This window comes from Chenopodium album, chromosome 6, assembly GCF_948465745.1.
Source record: "Chenopodium album chromosome 6, dcCheAlbu1.1, whole genome shotgun sequence".
NCBI lineage: Eukaryota > Viridiplantae > Streptophyta > Magnoliopsida > Caryophyllales > Amaranthaceae > Chenopodium > Chenopodium album.
Genome location: NC_137839.1, coordinates 75,864,202 through 75,884,419, shown reverse-complemented (window position 1 = coordinate 75,884,419; position 20,218 = coordinate 75,864,202). Strand labels below are relative to the sequence as shown.

General features: G+C 34.9%; 2 protein-coding genes across 4 annotated transcripts; both read right to left on the bottom strand.

Annotated features, from left to right (window-relative positions):
- Positions 1-247: 247 nt before the first annotated feature.
- On the bottom strand, positions 248-19,454 carry LOC145637275 (uncharacterized). Its single transcript, XM_081688744.1, has 19 exons — positions 18,591-19,454; positions 18,226-18,372; positions 17,824-17,948; positions 17,524-17,734; positions 17,200-17,437; positions 16,919-17,069; positions 16,540-16,838; positions 16,403-16,427; positions 16,148-16,249; positions 15,874-15,946; positions 15,550-15,659; positions 6,669-6,767; positions 3,665-4,553; positions 2,831-2,965; positions 2,265-2,383; positions 1,880-2,090; positions 1,542-1,779; positions 1,255-1,405; positions 248-1,031 (listed from the first exon to the last, which is right to left on the bottom strand). Exons 1-19 carry the CDS (start codon positions 19,411-19,413, stop codon positions 717-719), a joined length of 4,461 nt encoding a protein of 1,486 aa, XP_081544870.1. The 5' UTR covers positions 19,414-19,454; the 3' UTR covers positions 248-716.
- On the bottom strand, positions 9,010-13,046 carry LOC145636359 (cysteine-rich receptor-like protein kinase 8). 3 transcript variants are annotated; one of them, XM_081687900.1, is made up of 8 exons: positions 12,998-13,046; positions 11,747-12,493; positions 10,909-11,052; positions 10,482-10,606; positions 10,176-10,386; positions 9,846-10,083; positions 9,614-9,767; positions 9,010-9,443 (listed from the first exon to the last, which is right to left on the bottom strand). In XM_081687900.1, exons 2-8 carry the CDS (start codon positions 12,441-12,443, stop codon positions 9,135-9,137), a joined length of 1,878 nt encoding a protein of 625 aa, XP_081544026.1. In that variant the 5' UTR covers positions 12,444-12,493; positions 12,998-13,046; the 3' UTR covers positions 9,010-9,134. The 3 variants fall into 3 exon arrangements, with proteins under 3 accessions (XP_081544026.1, XP_081544024.1, XP_081544025.1); XM_081687898.1 differs by lacking the exon at positions 12,998-13,046 and having other exon boundaries at positions 11,747-12,602; XM_081687899.1 differs by lacking the exon at positions 12,998-13,046 and having other exon boundaries at positions 10,909-11,049; positions 11,747-12,602.
- Positions 19,455-20,218: the final 764 nt, after the last annotated feature.

Below are 20,218 nucleotides of genomic sequence, written 5' to 3'. Positions count from 1 at the left end.
AAATAAGGAACTTAGCACGAGTGCAATAATTTGTATAGACCTCCACATCCACATATATTGAAGCTAATTCTAAGATAACCTATTTGAGCCCAACTGGGCCTGGGCCAAACTTAGACCCGTTGATCCAATATGACTATGAGTATATATATAAAATACTCAATAAATATTAACATGAATAATATGTGATGGGTAGAAAGACTATAACTAATTATCAATGTAATCTTCTCTTTACATTCATAAATAAACAAAAACACATTATTACAAATTTTTGACAATCTAATTAACCATCTTTCTAAGTGTTCTTACAAGTCCTGGGTGACAAGTCTCACACAAACTTATTGTAAGACATCAAAATTTTTTTAGCAAAGAGAGTAATAATGTTACCTTAATTGTCTCACAAAAAGTTTTGAGAGATTGTCTCAAACAAAGCATTAATAACAACCTCTTGGATTTTGGTGACTACTATAAAATCAATGTGAGATAGTCAAAATTTATCAAAAAGAAAAGATAAAGTCATCTCAATCTTACAATAAATTATTGTGAGACCGTCTCATACAAGACTTTATCACCTTTCTACTTTGGTAAAGTAGGTCATAAACGGATCTATGCTATCTTTCTTGCGTGCTCCAAGTTCTACACAATGTTCTCTCAACATTTAAACTACAATTTTTAACATTCATGTCTTCTGTATAGAGTATACCACTGTAAACTAACCATTACCTAGGGTCCATCTCAGTTGTGCTGGATGTTGCTGTAAACGCTGAGGCAGAGAGATCTATCCCAGAGTAGTCATCAATCTCCGAATAAGCACCTGCTGCGAAGAAATGAGGCGCTGTAGGTCGTGGTAGAATGACAGAATCACCATTAAACGCAGCTACTATTGTAGCCATTCTTGGTCTTCTAGAGGCATCTTCTTGGATGCACAATAACCCAATGTGGATGCATTTTTCTGCTTCTTCCAATGATATATCATCTCCCATTCTCGAGTCTACCAATTTCATTGCAGACCCCTCATCCCAAAGCTTCCATGCCTGTAGTTACAATAATAGTAGCACGTTCAATACATAATACTCCATCCGTCCCAACATAATAGATCGCTTTCAAAATACATAGTAAGTTAAAAAACTAGCCAATACTATACTTATTGACGTATTCATAATACAAGCAACATTGGTAAGGTTGAGATAAGCTTTATTGATAATGGACAATTATGATTTAGAAACGGAAGGAGTAATTGCGAAAAGAAGTACTTACACGATCAAGTAGAGACTCTTCATTTCCGTTAAGTCTGAAGAAATTGTTCAACTGACCACTGACTATCTCCAAAACTAAGATCCCGAAACTGTATACATCAGATTTTGCTGAATAATGACCAGCAATTACATATTCTGGTGCCATATATCCGCTGCATCAGATTGTTAACTCTGTCAGATTTTAAGCTAATTGATTGCTTCTCGTGTTAAGAGCTACTGAAATATCAAGGATAATATATGGAAACAAAGTTCCAGAAATTATATGGAAAAAGAGAACAAGCTACTTACAAAGTTCCTGCTATTCTACTAGTGTTTCTCTGGGTTTCATCTGCCTTGAAAAGTCTTGCCATACCAAAGTCTGAAATTTTTGGATTCATATCTTCATCTAATAGTACATTACTAGCTTTAAGGTCCCGGTGTATGATCTTGAGCCGGGAATCTTCATGAAGATAGAGTAACCCTCTTGCAATGCCTGATATAATCTTAAACCTTGTTTTCCAATCCAAAGATGCAGACTTTTTTGGGTCTGACAAGCAATATGTATTAGCAGAATGTAGATGGTGGTAAGAGAGAAAAAGCATATGACATTAACTTTGATAAAATCAGATCATTGGTGAAAATTATACCAGTTAAGAATCGGTCAAGACTTGAATTTGGCAAGTACTCGTACACAAGTAATGTCTCCTCTGTAGCAAGGCTATATCCAAGGAGTTTCACAAGATTTCGGTGTTGGAGCTCTGCAACTAGAAGCAGTTCTGTCTTAAACTCCGAAATGCCTTGTCTGGAGAACTTTGACAGCCGCTTTACTGCCACTTCTTCTCCGTTGTCAAGCATACCCTGGCAGAACATGGATATAAATAAATTTTTTCACATGTAATATGAACTACTGAAAATATCCAGACAGCCTATGATTCCATGAAACCTATAAACTTATGCTAAGAACAAGGGAGAATAATACAAGAACAATATAGGACAAAACATTGGCTTATGAATATGCATAACAATCATTACCCTGAACACTTCACCAAATCCACCTTCTCCAAGTTTTCTATCATCTGAAAAACTATTGGTTGCAGTTCTTATTGTGCTCAAGTCGAATTTCAAGGATTCCACTTCAATATCATTGAACCCTGCAAAAAAATTAAAATTACATCAGTTGAATTTGCTACTAATGTTTGCTTCTCAGCAAAGGCATGCCACAATATCTACAACGCAAAATCACAAACATGCTCATAATTCGATAACAATGAGTCTAGGACTCTATGAGATGTTGAATCTGACTTCATGCCAACCAAGCAACCAAAACATAAGCATTCAACTGACTTTAGTAACCAATATGTTAAACCCAAGCTACATATAGTATTAGATGCTTTACATTTCCATATCTCTAACTAGGGTGATTCCTTTATCAGCACCCTTTAGCTCTGCCTACGATGATCAATATAATATATCAACATGACACTTACTTCTAGCAATATATTCAGGCATAGTATCGTATCAACAATAATATGAAGGAATTTGATTAAAGTTTTTTCACTCAGTAATTCTAGCCCGAATAAGGATTTAGGTTGTCTCACCTGCAAGTTCCTTCTTGGACTTCCTCCTGCATACGTAAAACAGAACTCCAAAGAAAGTTATCAATGCTAAAACTGCTGCTGTGATAGTGCTTATCAGTATTGCCTTCTGCTTTCTTGTAGCTTTTTGAGGTTTTTCTGTTTCAAACCATATACAGATTGAGTTGATTAATCTAAAGAACAATACACAACAGCAAAACAACAAAAACACATCATTTAACACATTTTTTGTATAAAAGGTAACATTCAACTGATTGTCTGAGTAATGACAAATATACAGTTACAGCAATCTTTCAAAGCAGTCCAATTCTGCCGTAGAAAAAGGGCAAGTAAAGGTTCAAAAAGGGCGAGAGATTACAAAATCCCCAATAGGTGATGCTCCCCCCCCCCCCCCCCAAAACCCTCAAATGCCCCAAAAAAGGCTGACAAGTTAAATTTACTTTACAATCAAGTCTAACCCCTGGGCTCATAGTAACAAAAGTGAACACGATTAAAACATATTTATGGCACTCATTTAATTCAGGTCGAAACAAATAAGCACAAGAAGAAGATTTGGATCTAGGGAGACTAAAACTTTGAATACTTCAATACCAAAATGGAAAGTTGACTTCAAAAAATTGTATCTCAAACCAGCTTAGCCTAAAAACAAGCTGTTGACTCACCAATCATCACATACTTTTCTGTTCATAGAGGTTCAGAGACCAAACCCAACAGAATATATAAGATAAGGTCATAAGGGATTCATATTCAGCACCTATTATACTCAGAACCACTATGATAATACACAATGATTTTCATCCATATAATAAATAAACAACTTTATTCAAAGTTTCTTACCTTTGATGAGAGCAAATAAAGGCGCTTTAGAATTTGCATCATCTCCATAAAAAGGGTAAATGTCATATCTCATATTACAATTCGGACACATCAAAGTGCAACCAGCCTTAACATTGCAGAGCTCTGAAGTATTCCCAATAACCATTTGAAGACAACGTCGACAATCTTTCAGAGATATATCAGGTGTGCATTCAACAAGTGTGTAAAGAGTGTTCAAATTTGACAGGTTACCAACAAATCTAGCTTCTTTTGTTGCAAACTTTCTGTCTATTCGACCATCTGTTGCATTGATCGTAGCTTTCCACATAGTATCAAGCAAAACTTTCGTAAAAGCATCCATATTATTCGTAACATTCCAAATATCATGAGAATTCTGTCTGTTCCACATAGGTATCATAGGAGCATCACGCATTGTACCAAGAAAAGACTTATCAGAGTAATGAACAACACATTGATCATAATACCATACTGTTGACTCTTTCTTTCCAGGACAACGAACGCCTATTGCATCCCTAGCCAAAGACACACACTTCTTGCAGGCGGCATCCTTAACATCCAGACGACAGAAAAACAGGCCATAGACCTTATCACGTCCACTACCAACACTCGTGTTGTAAAACCGGTTGGCACGGCTAGTGTTTGAAGCAAGATAAGAAAGAACCCTATTAGTGTTGTTATGATATCTGCTATAAGAACCAACTGCGGTCATGTCAGGACAAAGAGCATAAACATATGCTTGGGTTGCATCAGAGGCAGCCGCCGAGCAGCAACATATAACCCACCCATAAAACAAAGTCACAATAATAAACAAGGATGACCAACATAATCTAATGATATGTTTCATGTCTAAGAGATGAAAGATATGCAATACTAATACTATGATCTGAAACTATGAACAACATAGGGTGTGTGAATACAGATGAGATAAGGGGAGTTAAACATTAAGAAACTCACTTACATACGCCAAAGTGAGCAGATATAGTAGTCCCTTGTGGGGCAAAGCCACATGTGACACTTAAATTGAGACACTTAGCTCCCTCCAACTTTGATTATTTCATCTACTTTAATTTTTAAGAGTAAGTGAAAACTGTATTTTTTTCACCAAGAACCTTGTATACTTTCTTAGTTTCTTTTCCAACAATAACCTAAGAAGTATTGTTATTGTTAGCTACTCTGTATTATATTAATATTGGCCGGTGTTTAAAACTAACAAGTAATATCGCTTTCATTCATTAAAACAAAAAGTAATAGTACCATATTTTTTTTCTACTTACAAGTCACAAGCTGACAAATAATATGAATTAAGAAAAGTTAGTGTAGCTGATAGCCTGATAGTACTACCTTCATTTCTAAAAGTTATTAGCACATTATGTTTTATTTTGTTTCACAAAAGTTACTACTTGTACAAATTTACAACTCTCTATCCTATTTCTGGCAAACTCATTAGTCATTACTTACTCCTCTTTTCATAGTACCTCATAATATTTACACAATTTCATGGCTTCACCCCATTATCCCTCTTTTCAATTGCCTTAATTTGTATGCACACGGTAAAAGTTAAAAACTTTCAGAACGGAAGGCAATATATTCATGATGAAGAAATTATAAAAATAAAAGATTTGCAAGTATAAACGCCGGAATATTTATTAAAAAAAATTAAAAATATATATATTAAGAAAATTAATATGGCCAACAAAAGGACACCATGTGGTATGCATCCTGATCCACAAGTGAATTGGATATGCAACAACATAAAGTCAGACTCAATAAATCCTCTCTAGCAGCTTTTAAGGCCTAAAAGGCAGAGAAAAACGAATCTATAAATTTAGAGAGTGGGTGCATTAAATCCTCATATGGTTGGGCATATACCATATAGTAATATTTTTGATACATAACTAACACAAGTTCAATCGGTGGGATAATGTATTAGTTTCAGCACCTAAATGTGAAGGGTGAATTCTACTGTTATGTGGCAACTTTTTCAATCTACTACTAAAAGACAAACTCTTTCTTTCTTTATTGTGCAGTTGTTTTCAGAATTACTTGTAGTGTACCTTAGGTTTTTTTTTTTTTCATCTAAGACAAAAAACAAGCGAGTGCCGAAAGTCCATACCAACTAAAAGCAAAATCATACTCAATCCATATTTCAAAAGTTAAAATTTGTAAACTTTGACTAATAAAAATGTATAAAAAAAGTACATTGATCAAAGCTAGTGATTTCTTACCACGTTTTTTGACTATTTAACTTAGTTTTAGGGTTATCTAAAACAAGATTGTTTCGAACAATCTTGTGTATGAAGTTTTCTAAGTTTATCAATAATGAAAATGATTTCGACCCATAGATTTGATATTCCAAAAAAATTAATTATGTCACTCACAAAAAAGGAAATATAAAATTGTTAACATTTGAAGAGTCTCATTCATACATCTTACAAACTTACTGGAAACACGGATTATAAGCTGGCCACATTATAAATTCTACAGGACACGGATTACAATAAAGTAAACGCGTAAGCAATAAAGGTTGAAGAAAATCATACCAGATTCAACTTTCATTAAGACTTGATGAGCATCTCCATCGGCCAGCTTAAAGCTTTAATCATATAGGTTGTATGATTAAGCAATTTAGTTGATTTTTGGAAGCACTTAGCCACTTCCTCTACTCGAAAACGACATCTAAAAGTTAAATCAGGCAGCCAACTTATTAGGCTTATTCAGGCCTGGCTCCACCATACAACAACATCAGGGTGGTCACAGCTCATGAATATCAGCATTATATCATACTTTTAACCAACTCCCTTGCCATCCTCTTAATGAGGCTCATCTAATTTGATGAGTACAATGCCACTACATAGATGTGTTCGATCCTATCTTTCCAACTTAGATACTCTTTGACTCTTTTCCCAAGGAAGCCCCATAAAATCTTTTTTAGATGGTAACAATACTTGGGATTTCAACCTTACTAATCTGATCTTGTCCATCTCTTAAAGCACCAACAACTCACTTCATTGGTCTCGAGTTCAAACTTCAAACCTTGCCAGTGCAAGTATGCAACTACATTGTCATCGACAAACATGTCGGTTGAATCCAAATTAGGCAGAGTCTAACAGCACAATCACCAGAAATATACTACGTACAACTCAAATCCAGATTAATCGGAGTTTATACTTAAGTAGGTACCCTAATAGCAAGAAGCACATATATCAACAAATGACATAAACCCTTTTTAGATTTCTGCTAAATAACATTGTTCTCCAAGTGGGTATAGCATCAAGTATCCCATACGTATGGATTGCTTAGGTTTTGGTTCAGGCATTTCATCGAACACCTGGTGGGCACGGATGAAGATGGTTATATTTGTCAACACTGAGCAGTATGGATTGTTGTTGATGTTTCGGCAACCTGATAACAACGTGGGAATTAATCTTTCTCTTTCAACGAATGAAATCCGACTTTCGGATTGGTGAAAGTTTTGACTTTTATATGGTTTGTACATAATAGACCGTGCACCAAAAGTCAAAATTGACATAGCCTTTGATTTTCACTGTCGACTTGTCGGGGATGTAATCGATTGGGTATATTTGCACCGGAAAAAAAAAAAACATCCATACTACTAATTATAATAATTTACGCGTGTTTTAATCATTAACTTCTACTAGTTTATACTGTGTACAATTTTTAATAGTGTATTTAATGCTTATATGCATCCCTAATCATTACCCTTAAATTATTTACAAATTTTGGATACTTTAGTTATAAACAAGGAAATCTTGGTAAGTTCGAGTCTAATCAATTAGAGTACATTTGCTTCCTTTATCTTATCTTAAAAAATAAAAATTTGAGTATTATTAGTAAAATACATAATATTACGAAATAACTACGATTTAAAAGTTGTAAATAATATCAAATGAGAGGTAGTAATTTATATAGAATATAAAGAATTTTATAACATTGGGCTAGAGTTTTCCATACCCCCTTTAATTTTAAATAATACTATATCGTTGTAGGATTGTACAACATTGAATTTTACATTTATTTTTGACAACCTTATACTATTATCTTTTGATTGTCCATAATCTTCTCTCTTGTACTTGTATAATTCAAATTGTTTTCATGTAATTATTAAACTATCTAAATTTTGTAAAAGACAAAAATTGTACATTTATACTTACTTATTGGTGCATGTGGACTTTGTGTTGGACCAATCATCCATGGTTTCAAGTCCAACACATTCAATATCACAGCCCACATAACTATATCCATAACCTCGATCATTCTTGGATCCTAATTTATACAAAGTACTTTGTATAATCTTTTTAGATTAATATTAGTATTTCATAATATCTATTAAAATGATATGTCTAAAATAAACATAATACATGTGACTTCTTTGCCTACAAGCTAGATAAATAATTAAACAAGTATATGTGGCGAATTCATCATAATTTTGGAATATTTTGGCAAAATCACCATAAATTTAGAACATTTATAAGTAGAAAAAATTGTACACGGCAAATTAAAAGAAATCACATGCTAAAGGCTGAATTACACTAGAGAAATAGAGATGCTAATGTGTTCCAACGTTAGAGAAATAGGTCATTCAAGATATCAAAATGAATTGGTTATTATATGTAATATAGCACGTGATACATTAAATTCAGCTATAAAGTTAGGGACCGCAATTATTGCTATTTAGATTTTGGCCATCCATTTGTATTTATAATGGTGATCATACGTTTATTCATTTAATTCTAGAAGAATTGAACTTAACTAGTTAGGTTTATTTACTTAATACGACATCCCTCAAAATGCTAACTTGTTACACCGTATGCTATCAATGGAATTATTTTACATTTGCTCTTTGCTCGATTCAGTAAAATACCCCTTTATTGCATCTAAAAAATAATGGAGATAGTAAACAGGTTAAATGGGCCAGAGATGTCCAGACCGTGGATTATACATATACTTAAAGCTCGACAAAACAGGACTTTTTTTTTTTTTCTCTAGTTCTATCCACTGCTAGTTTGACTTTATGTGGCATTGACTGGGGTGGGTCCTACTCTGCCATATCAGTTAGAGGCTAGAGCCTTTAGAGGTAATAATGTAACTGGTACAACAATGAGGGGATGATAAGTTACCCGGCCCAATAAATATAGGTGGTCCGGCCCAAATAGCATATTTTTTAGCTAGCTCTTTCCAATTTTATTCAATCATTTGAATCATTTCTTCCTCCATCTTACGACTTTATATCATTTCATACGAAAGCCTATGTTCATCAAGTTAACAATTGTAATAATAAAATTATACTATTTTCAAACATGTTCTTGTTAGGAATAACACTATTACATTTGGTCATAAAAATAAATCAGAGAATAGTGAGTACATATTCCTACAAGAATAACATATACCTATCAAAAATATGTTAGTCCATGAAAAATTGGTCACATAATTGCTAAACATGCACTAAAAGTTACCGAGGATCCACAATAGTGATGTTTCTTGAACCAGAAAATGTCGGGCCAGATTGATCTACCCCATAGTCTTCCAATCCGTAAGAACCGGCAGTGAAAAAATGAGGTGGTGTAGGCATAGGCAAAACTATAGCATCACCACTAAGCGCGGCAACCACTGATGCCATTCTTGGCCTTCTCGCGGCTTCTTCTTGGATGCACAACAACGCAATGTGGATGCACTTTGCTGCCTCTTCGGATAAGAAAGCATTTCCAATGGCTTTATCAACCAACTCCATTGCAATCTCTTCATTCCATAGCCTCCAGGCCTGTAACACACATAATATAATACTATTTTAGGATGTCCGTAAATGAACCAGACCAACCAGTATTTTAAAGCATCAGCTTTTTGGTTACAGTGACATTATGTTGTGACGACTAATTCTGGACAAAGGTATCGTGTAGCATATTGAAGATAGGCCAAAGTTACAAAACTTACGCGATGAATTAGTGATTCTTCATGTTCACTATCTAGTCTGCTGAACTTGTTCCTTTGACCACTAATGATCTCCAACACTATAATACCGAAACTGTACACATCTGATTTGACAGAGTAGTGGCCAGTTAATACATACTCCGGAGCCATATATCCACTGCATCATAATGTTAACTACATGAGCTTTTCAACTTACTGAAGCTTAATTTTGGAAAAGCAGAAACTAACTACTCACAATGTTCCAGCAATTTTATTAGTATTTCCCTGAGTTTCATCTGCTCCAAAAAGTCTTGCCATGCCAAAGTCAGAGATTTTTGGATTCATGTCCTTGTCTAACAGCACATTACTTGGCTTAAGATCCCGGTGTATGATCTTAAGCCGAGAATCTTCATGAAGATAGAGTAGTCCTCTTGCAATTCCACATATGATCTTGAATCTCGTCTCCCAATCCAATGCTGCACACTTAGTATGATCTGCAGCAGTAAAAAGTAATAGAATGTTTGTAACAAAAAAAAAGTTTTGTTTCAGAGTTCATATGAAAACAGGTCATTTCTGATGTTCTTACCATGCAGAAACTGGTCAAGACTTAAATTTGGCAAGTACTCATAAACAAGTAACTTCTCCTTTTTTGAGATGCAAAATCCTAAGAGTTTCACCAGATTCCTGTGCTGAAGCCTTGCAACTAAAAGAACTTCAGTCTTAAACTCAGTAACACCTTGTCTCGAGTTCCTTGATAGCCTCTTTACAGCTATCTCTTGTCCACATTCAAGCTTTCCCTGTCAGAATATGCCCAAACAATTCACGAACTCCAACAACACAAACGACGGTTTAATTTATATGCTGAGGAATGTACATGACATGAAATCTTTACCTTGAAAACTTCACCAAATCCACCTTCTCCCAGCTTTTTCTCTTCTGAGAAATTACTAGTCGCGTATTTTATTTTTTTGAAGTTATATTTTAAAGACTCTGTGGTCTCATCAATGTCACTTGAATCTGCAGGAGCAATTTACATCAGTTAACTTAAACCCTTACATTTTGCATAAAATCTCTTATTGTTGGTAGAGTTGGTTCAGGGGACCTAATGCTAAACTTGAGTAGATCATAATCCTCATTATATGCAGTTAAAAGATAGCTGTGATGATCAAATGGAAGCATACTTTTCGGTATCACTCAAAACTTTACTTAGCAGCAAATAAAATTTAGTCTATTGTCAACTGTCAAGTCAGTAATTAGTATGAAAGGGTTAAACAAGAATAGAAAAACTCAGAGCAAAACAGATAATCCTGTATTCTCACCCTCATATTTATGTGCTTTCTTGGACTTTCTCCTGAATACAATTAATATAACCGCGAAAACAAGAGTCACTACCAAAGCTGCACCAGCAACGGCACCTATAAGTATTGCGTCTTTCTTCCTAATAGATTGTGAATGAGTTCCTGCTACAAAGAATACAATACAGATCATTTAATGTACAAATCTTATCCAAGATATTTCTTCAAAGCGCGACTTTAATGTTTACTTATAAAAATAGAGAAAGTAGCATGCCACTATGCCAACATGGTAATGATCAACAAGAAGCTAAGTTGACAAAACTAAACAACATGTTAAAATATAGGAAAACATAGCTTATAGTCATTTAGTCAATGGCGGAACTAGCAGGTAACTCTATGGTTCAAGCATATTTGCTTATTCTTTTAGCTTCGTCATTACTCATTATTGTAACTCTTGTAAGATCAATCTTTCAAGCTCATTGAATTCTTCTGTGACAAAGCGCGAGGAAATTAAAGGCTCAAATATATAAATTCTGTCAATTGTTAGAATCCTTTTAATGTCATTAGTCAAATAATGCAGCAGGTTTGGCACATTCTTAAGGCTTGTTATTAAAATAATCTAAATAATCATGATTATACGCTTTAATGTAAGAAAACTAGAGATGCTTGATCTTGAAACAGCCTAATACAAACAAACAAGAGGTTATAATAAACTTAGAAATCCTAAGTTTGAAAATTAATGATTCGATGAAATCATGAAAAGTTGACTTTTAGAAATCCAATCTGGCAGAAAATGAACTTGGCCTAAAACACAAGATGTTGACTCCACAAATTAAAATAGAACTTTAACCAAGCTTGTTACCTGATCGATTCGAAGAATTATCCGTTGCATCTCCATAGAAAGGATAAGTGTCATACCGTATATTACAGTTTGGACACATAAGAGTACAACCAGCCTTAACATTACACAGTTCTGTGATGTTATTAATCGTAACACGAAGACAGCTTTTGCAGTCCTTCAAGGTTATATCAGGTGTACATTCTGCAAGCGTGTAGATGGTGTTTAAGCTCGTCAAGTTATCAGCAAAAGTTATTTCTTGTGTCGCGAATTTCTTGTCAGGAGATCCACCTGAGGCATTATCTGCTGCATCATTCAGACTTTCTATCAGAACATCCATAAAACCTGTCATGTTGCTAGTAACATTCCAAATGTCTAGCGAGTTCTGCCTGTTCCACATCGGTATCATAGGAACATCATGCATAGTGCCAAGAAACGGCTTCTCTGAATACCGAGTCACACACTGATCAAAGTACCAAACAATGGATTCTTTCTTCCCAGGACAACGCGTTTTCAGTGCAGAAATAGCCAAGGAAACGCACTTCTGACAGGCAGCATTAGTAACATCAAGACGACAGAAGAAGAGACCGTATATCTTACTGTCTCCGCTCCCTACAGTCGTGTTGTAGAATCGAGTTTTGCCTGTAGAATTCGATGACAGGTATGACAAAGTAGTGTCTATATTGATCTGGTAAGCACTCGTAGGAGCAACCGTCTTCATATCAGGACAAAGAGCATACACATAACCTTTAGAGTCTTCTGAATCATCAGCTGCAGCATATGAATTATAAGTAATAACAGTAATTAGCAGAACTAGAAACAGAAACAAATTTAGTTGTGAAAGAACAAAGAAAGCCATGTTTTAGAAACAAATACTACTGTAAGATTGTCTAAAATGATAGTGTTTTATTTAGACCAAGTTTATAAGCCTGAAAAAAGGGGTGATAAATGTCAAACTAATATGTAATTAGTCCATTCTAATCTATATTAGTATAATATAATAATGAAGTGGAACAAACTGTAACAATGGTTGGCCTGAACTAATAAAAATAATTAGAATAATTGTTTTTGGTATTTCGTTATGCTAGTATAAAATGACTAAGTCAACCAATCAATCAACTTCTTGCAAAGTGGAGTAGCAAAGTGAATGCTATGTATCATATATCATTATCATATGGTGTAATACTTCAAGGTCAATGTTTATAGCAATAGTGTTATCAGATATTCAACCATAACAAAAAGGGTAATGAGCAAAAATATGGGTTCGATCCTTACCAGTTGCGTATTTTTTGGATAGTAATTATCTTATTTATCAGCCTTCACGGCTTCAACTCCTGGACTCCCTCCCCTCCTGGCTTGGTTTACCTATATCATATGTTAATATAATGTTATGTATGTAGTTTAATTATTTTTCTTAAATTCTACGAAGTATAAATTAATTTAGTCATGAAAGATAACAAATTGAGGTAATTAGTCGTTTTGCAATCTCATGTCCATTTACTCTTTTCCCACCCTGTTAGTACTTGATAAGTTTTTTAGAGTAAGCTTCTTTACTCCCCTTTAGAAAATTAGATCCATTTGGGAAAAAGAAAAAAAAAAAAAAAAAACATTTGTTGCAAATAAAATTACATGCAAATCACTCCTATTATTTTAATTTGTAGTGCAGTTCTTAGCTTGACAATAATCATCTGAAATAATATAATTTCCCAACAAAAACAGATAACTTGCTTCCTTAGTCAACTTTGGTGGCAAAAGTTATACAGTCCCAAATCCCAATTTCTTCTAGAAACTGTCACTTTATGTGACATTTGTCTCCTTTCTTTTAACTTCCATTTCATTTTGATTGCCATATTTTGATTGCCATATACAAGTATGAAGTATCATTGTTCCACCTTAATTTAGGACAATACAAAACGAAAAATGTCTTAATTAATTTGAAGCAATTGAGTAACAAAATTATTCCTCCATATTACAATATTTGTGCTATTTCAATGTAAATTATTTTAATTTGCTACCATTTTTTATTAGATTAACAGACATCCAACTATCTTATTATGTAACTATATATATACTCCTTCCCTTTATTAAATTGTACCAAGTCACCCAAAAAAAAAATCGTATGAAGAGTGATACTTACAAGTCATCGTGCTGGCCTTATAGAATTATATTTCCTCGTATCATAAATCTGGTCTAACTTTAGAGTATAATATGTGATTTATTTGTTGAATGTCAATGCCTTGTCTTGGTAACTCGTAGTTGTAGGTTTATAATATAAATATCAATATATCATATGATTAGTGGGCTTAAATTTTCCAAAATACTGGCATTACAACTTATGAGACTAAGCTAACTAATATTGTAACAAATACAATAGTCAACTTACCTTAAAAAGACTTGTTTTATTCTTCAATACTCCCTTCGTCTCTAAAAATTCATACTATTATCGTGAGAAAGTGTTTCCGAAAGAAGTCTTCTAATATTGACAACAAAACTTAGTGGGCTGGTGGCGGAGTAGCATATTGTTGAGTATGGACATGGACCACATGGTCTAAGAGCAACTAATTGGGTGGGATAGTCTTAGCATAATCTTCAACATGGACAAATTTTAAAGATAAGGCTTGGGTAGTGTGCATAGTTCATAGGTGCAACCGGGGACGAATCAGAAAATTACAATTATCCTGCTCAAAACTGATTTGTACAAGACTCGTATATACTTTCTCCGTTTTTTTAGCAAGTGATAGGTACTTCTAGGAGGGCGTCCCCCAGTTGCTCTTCTTGAGAAACAAGAAGTGTTTCTCTAGTTGCAGTTGTGTAATATTTGTGCTTTGGAAATTGTAAACAAATATTATTATCTGCTGACTGTAATAAACACTGAAGTTGCTGATGTAGGCCTTGGGAAGACGGAGTTAACTCGTAGCAAAAACTTCCGTCAGTTTTGTTTTTCCAACAACACCACGATCGGCAGCCTAACAATACAATTACGCTATTCTTCTTCTTCCTCCTTTTCTCAAATCAAGCTCCTTTAATGGAGCTCGAACTTTCATCTTCACCCATCCCCCACCCACCGCCATTTTCGGCGAATTAAACGAAAACCCTAATAAAAAGGGGAGAAAAAAAGGGCAAGATCAACCCCTAAGGGTAAGGGTGTCATCTTCCTCCATTGAAATAGCCTTTGAGCTTTTGAAACTCCATTGAAGAGAAGGATGAAAGTTGAGAGAAGGGGGTAACTACGGGAACAGTGACATAACGTTTTCAAGAATTTGGGTTTCTTCCGTCAAATTATGGAGTTAACGCCTGTCTATTCTAGAGTTTGCAAATAGTCGGTCATACCCTTACCTGCTCATGGGAAATTCCCAATTCACCCTCATGAGAAACACTTCTTGTTTCTCAAGAAGAGCAACTTGGGTTTTCCCCTTCTAAGAGGGTTAGGACTATCCGCAACAAAGAGGACATCCTGCCTATGTGAAGTATGTATCATTAAACTTTTTGGAGAAAATTGTGATTAGTGAAGAAAGTTTGAGATGTTACAGCCTTTTTTTTTTTTTTTTTTTTTTTTTTTGAATGTGTTGTGGTCTTAATTATCATAATTTTGAGTGTTGGTTCTACAAAATCAACAGTTACAGGATTTTTTTAGCTCAGTATATGGCCTAAATGCTCTCATCTGAGATAACAAATTAACAATATACACTTAATTAATCCAGGAAACTCAAACAATAATATATATACCTGATGCATGAGTACATGATTTGAGCTAGCAATGATTCCATAATCTGCACAACTAATCAAGAGATGAGGAGGGGTGGATAGAGGCGGAGTAATTAACTCACCATTAAGCACGGGAACCAATTGATGTCATTCGCGGTCTCTAGCAGCAACTTCTTGGATTCATAAAAGACCAATGTGGATGCACATTGTTGATTTCTCAACAGGAAAATCACTGCAAATAATTAGGAAACCTTCATAAGACAGAGAAGGTGATTCAATTCAACAGCATGAAATCAGTTTGCATAATTCAGCACATTTGAGTTCTTCCACTTATCAATGTAGGATAAGCTGCACAATTACAACATACGCGAGAGAGGGGATCAATTTGAAACCTAAAGACACGAGAAATTACAAGTTCACAACCTCTCAAACATGGTATGTATTACATTCATGCCTCCAAGGAATTGATAATATTTCACCCACAATGTCAAGTACAGTTTCAAGGGCATCCTCGTCATTCTACACAAACCAAGTACATCAGTGAAATTCCTTCCTGACTTGTCTGGTCAAAAAGCTCCATTAAGATGCAAACCATAACACGAGCATATAATACATTCATTTGTAGAAATCACACGTGAACTTAATTAAAACCAATCAAACAATCATATCCTATCACACACATAATCAATATCAATTCAAATGATGATGTTACAGAATTACAGATATAAAAAAACAATTAGATTCTGCTGCCATGTAAACAATCACTATGAAACAAGCAGCAAAATAACCATACTCAAAACTGGCATAACGCTGCTTAACAAACTAGGGTAAATAGGAATCATGGAAAGCTGGGCAGTGGTCAATCACCTCAGAGTTCTTCAGAGCAGCAATCAAATAAAGTTGATAATTTACCTAGCCTCCTTTTACACACTTATGTGGGTTGCTGAGCTCCAATTATGTAGAATATAATCTTACAGCCTTGGGGATGACTTGTTTCATCCTACAAGATTTGTAGTTACAAAGTCTTTTTAATTCAGTCTCCACTTCTAAAACAACTATACAATAGTTAAATGATTTGGAATTTGTGCCTAAATCAACATTATCGAGGATGCAAGTCGGTGAAGATATCTTTCACTCCCAATGCAGGAGTACATTTGTCTGAGCCACCGTCTTTGATTCCATAATCTACAGAGTCATTCAAGAAACGAGGCGGGGTTGGTAAAGGCAGAGAAATTGACTCTCCATTAAGCGCAGCAACAATTGATGCCATTCGCGGTCTCTTAGCTGCATCTTCTTGGACACATAACAAACCAATGTGGATGCACTTAGCCATTTCTTCAACAGGAAAATCATTGCCAAAAGTTGGATCAGTCAACTTCATAGGAACCCCTTCATTCCACAGCCTCCAAGCCTGCACTATATTTTGGTTAATAGGTTGTATGAATCAAGATAACTTTTTAAATAAAACAGTTCAAAAATTAAAAAAATTACCCTATATAGAAGTGACTCGTCAATTTGCTGTTTATGTGAAAACCTGTTCTTTAGACCACTAACAAGCTCCAAGATTATGATACCAAAACCATACACATCTGATTTAACAGAAAAGTGTCCTGTAATCAAATATTCTGGAGCCATGTACCCGCTGCAAAATCAGGTATACAAGCTCTAAGTTATTGGGCATTTTTCAGCAACATTAACGTAAATTTTCATAAAACAAAGACTCACATAACTAAGGACATGAAGAAAGTGTAACATATTCACAAAGTACTCACAATGTTCCAACAATTCGGTCAGTGTTATCTTGAGTTTGATCTATCCCAAAAAGCTTTGCCATGCCAAAATCAGCTATCTTAGGATTCATATCTTCATCCAACAGTATATTACTAGGTTTGAGGTCCCGATGCACAATCTTGAGTCGAGAATCTTCATGAAGGTAAAGAAGCCCTTTTGCAATTCCTTCAATGATTGTTAATCTTGTTTTCCAGTTTAAAGATTCCCGTTTTGTTGGATCTGGTTACAAGATGTATAATTAACCAACCTATGCATTAAAATTGAGCAAAAAGATATTTAAGCATCAAACTACAGCAGTAAACTACCTGATAAAAAACGGTCAAGACTCATATTAGGCAAAAACTCATAGACAAGTATCTTTTCCTTTCCTGACAGGCAAAAGCCCAAGAGTTTGACCAAATTCCGGTGTTGAAGCTTTGCAACTAGAACGACTTCAGTCTTAAACTCACCAATGCCTTGTTTAGAGCTACTTGACAACCTCTTTATAGCTATATATCGTCCATCTTCAAGTTGTCCCTGCAAACAATGAAGCATGTCTGATTACGATAACTCATACAACAGAAAGCAGTGTGACCTTGCTTAGGAGTTACTTCCAGCAACTTTACCTTGTAAACCTCACCAAATCCACCCTCTCCTAGCTTTTTATCTGCTGAGAAATTATTGGTTGCCTTCCTTATTGTGGAGAAGTCGAACTTCAAGGACTCTACAGTATCAATTTCATCCATTTCTTCTACAAGCAATGATCCAAAATATTCCACTGTTAATTTTTTTGAATTGATTTAAGGTTGTAGTGCAATCAACTATAATATCCACCACTCCACTATTTAACATGGGAATGAATCTATTCTAATCTAAAAAGTTTCAAAGAATCCTTATGAGTACACTCTAAGATTACAAATTTACATTTTACAATACTAATCTAAACTGGTTGTTGACAAAGAGCAAGAGACTATTATAAAGGGTTGGAACCAAAGAAAGGGGGTGAAAAGGTCCTGTTGTGCTCTTACCTCCAACTGGTTTCTTGGATTTTCTTTTGAACATCAAAACCCAAGCCCCAAGTAGGATCATCAGTGCCAAAATAGCTGAAATGCTGACACCAACAATAAGTAACATCTTTTTCCGCCTTGACATGGATGAAGTATTTTTAGAGGTATCTGTTTGACATAAATAAACAGCATTATTCACTTTTACTAGATGACATTGAATATGGACATCAGATATAGCCATGGGATGAAAATGGTTCTAGGTCCATGGTGAATATGGAGCAATAAATAAGACTTAAAAAAAAAGGTTTCCTAGGCCTTAATTGTAGTGGTTGAATGTAAATGGATAAATTGCGTCAACTAATGCAACCTTATTGAAGTTATTTTACCTCCGGAAACGGGAACAGGCGAAGGTCCTGAAGCAGGTGTGAGAGCATCTCCATAAAAAGCGTATATGTCGTACCTCATATTACAACTGGGATTCATCATAGTACAACCAGCCTTCATGTTGCACATCTCTGTCATATTGCCAATGGTCATCTGGAGACAAGTGTTGCAATCGTTCACAGATAAATCTGGGGTACATTCAGCAAGTGTGTAAAGCAAGTTCATACTTGTCAAATTGGACAAAAATTTCCCTTCTTTTGTTGCAAATTTTTTGCCTGACAGACCTGCTGCTGCTTGGGATGAAACATCTCCCAATGTTTCTAGCACAACTTGGGTAAATTCGGTTTGGTTGCTTGTAATGTTTTGTATGTCAACAGCATTCTGTCTGTTCCACATTGGTATCATAGGAGCATCATTCATGGTACCAAAGAAAGAATCATTAGAGTATCGTATCATACATTGATCATACCATACTACAGACTCTTTCTTTCCAAGGCAATGGGAATTTAACGAGTTATTACCCAAGGAGAAGCACTCCTGGCAGAAAGAAACTGTTTGATCAATACGGCAGAAAAAGACACCATATACCTTGTTGGCTCCAGTCCCAACAGTTGTGTTATAGAAGCGGTTTTCATTGTTAGAGTTGAATGAGAGGAAAGAGAGAAGCGTATTAACATTAGTCTGATATACGCTACTTGGAGCAGCAGTCTGCTTGTCTGGGCAAAGGGAAAACACGTAGGATGGCTCAGCTACTGCAATACAGTTTAACGAGCAAATAAGCAGAGTGATCAGCAAAGAGGACCAAGAGATTGCAAAGCATGCCATGTCTAAGTAAGATGTTGAGGGAAGCAATGTTACAGTTAGGAAACCTTTAGAAGCCAGAGAAAGTAAATCAATTTAACAACATGAAATCAAGACTGCATAATTCAACACATATTCCAATATTCAATGCGGGGTAGATGAACTATTACAACAGATAAAATTTAGCCTAAGCAGTTGCAGCAAGAAGATGATTCAACATTAGAAGTTAACAAGTGATAGCAGAGAAAAGTCACCATACATCATAATACAACATTAGGTGATGGGTAGCCTATATGGACCAAACACCAAAGAGACAAATATTATTTTGAAAAGTCTAGCTAGTTGAACATTCAAAACATCAAGTAAAAGTCATATTTTAATCGCCTATTTGCTTTCCCATTACTATTTTTTAATCTCAGGTTACAATAAAATCCCCTTTTTTCAAGTCAATCCTCACATTATTATGGAATAGAAGTTTACTGTACTTCCTTTCTATTTTGTTTTTAAAAAATTAAGAGTTTTAATCATAATCCATACATTATTAGGAGTTGGAATCATAAAATATCTTTCTGTTTATTAATTAGACTAGGTTATGCTACTGTACCTTTTAAGGAAAAAGTAACGTAATGAAGTACAAAGACAGACAGACTGACAGAGTGAGGGATGTTGTGCCTTCCATACCAGTAAGCTCTATATTATACGAAGCACTTCACCGCTTTAATTAAACTTATGTCACAACAGACAGACACAAAGGCAATTAAGATGCAGGAAGTATTTAACATGGTATACAAGGCAAGAAAACAAAATGTAAACACAGTAAGTAGCAGAC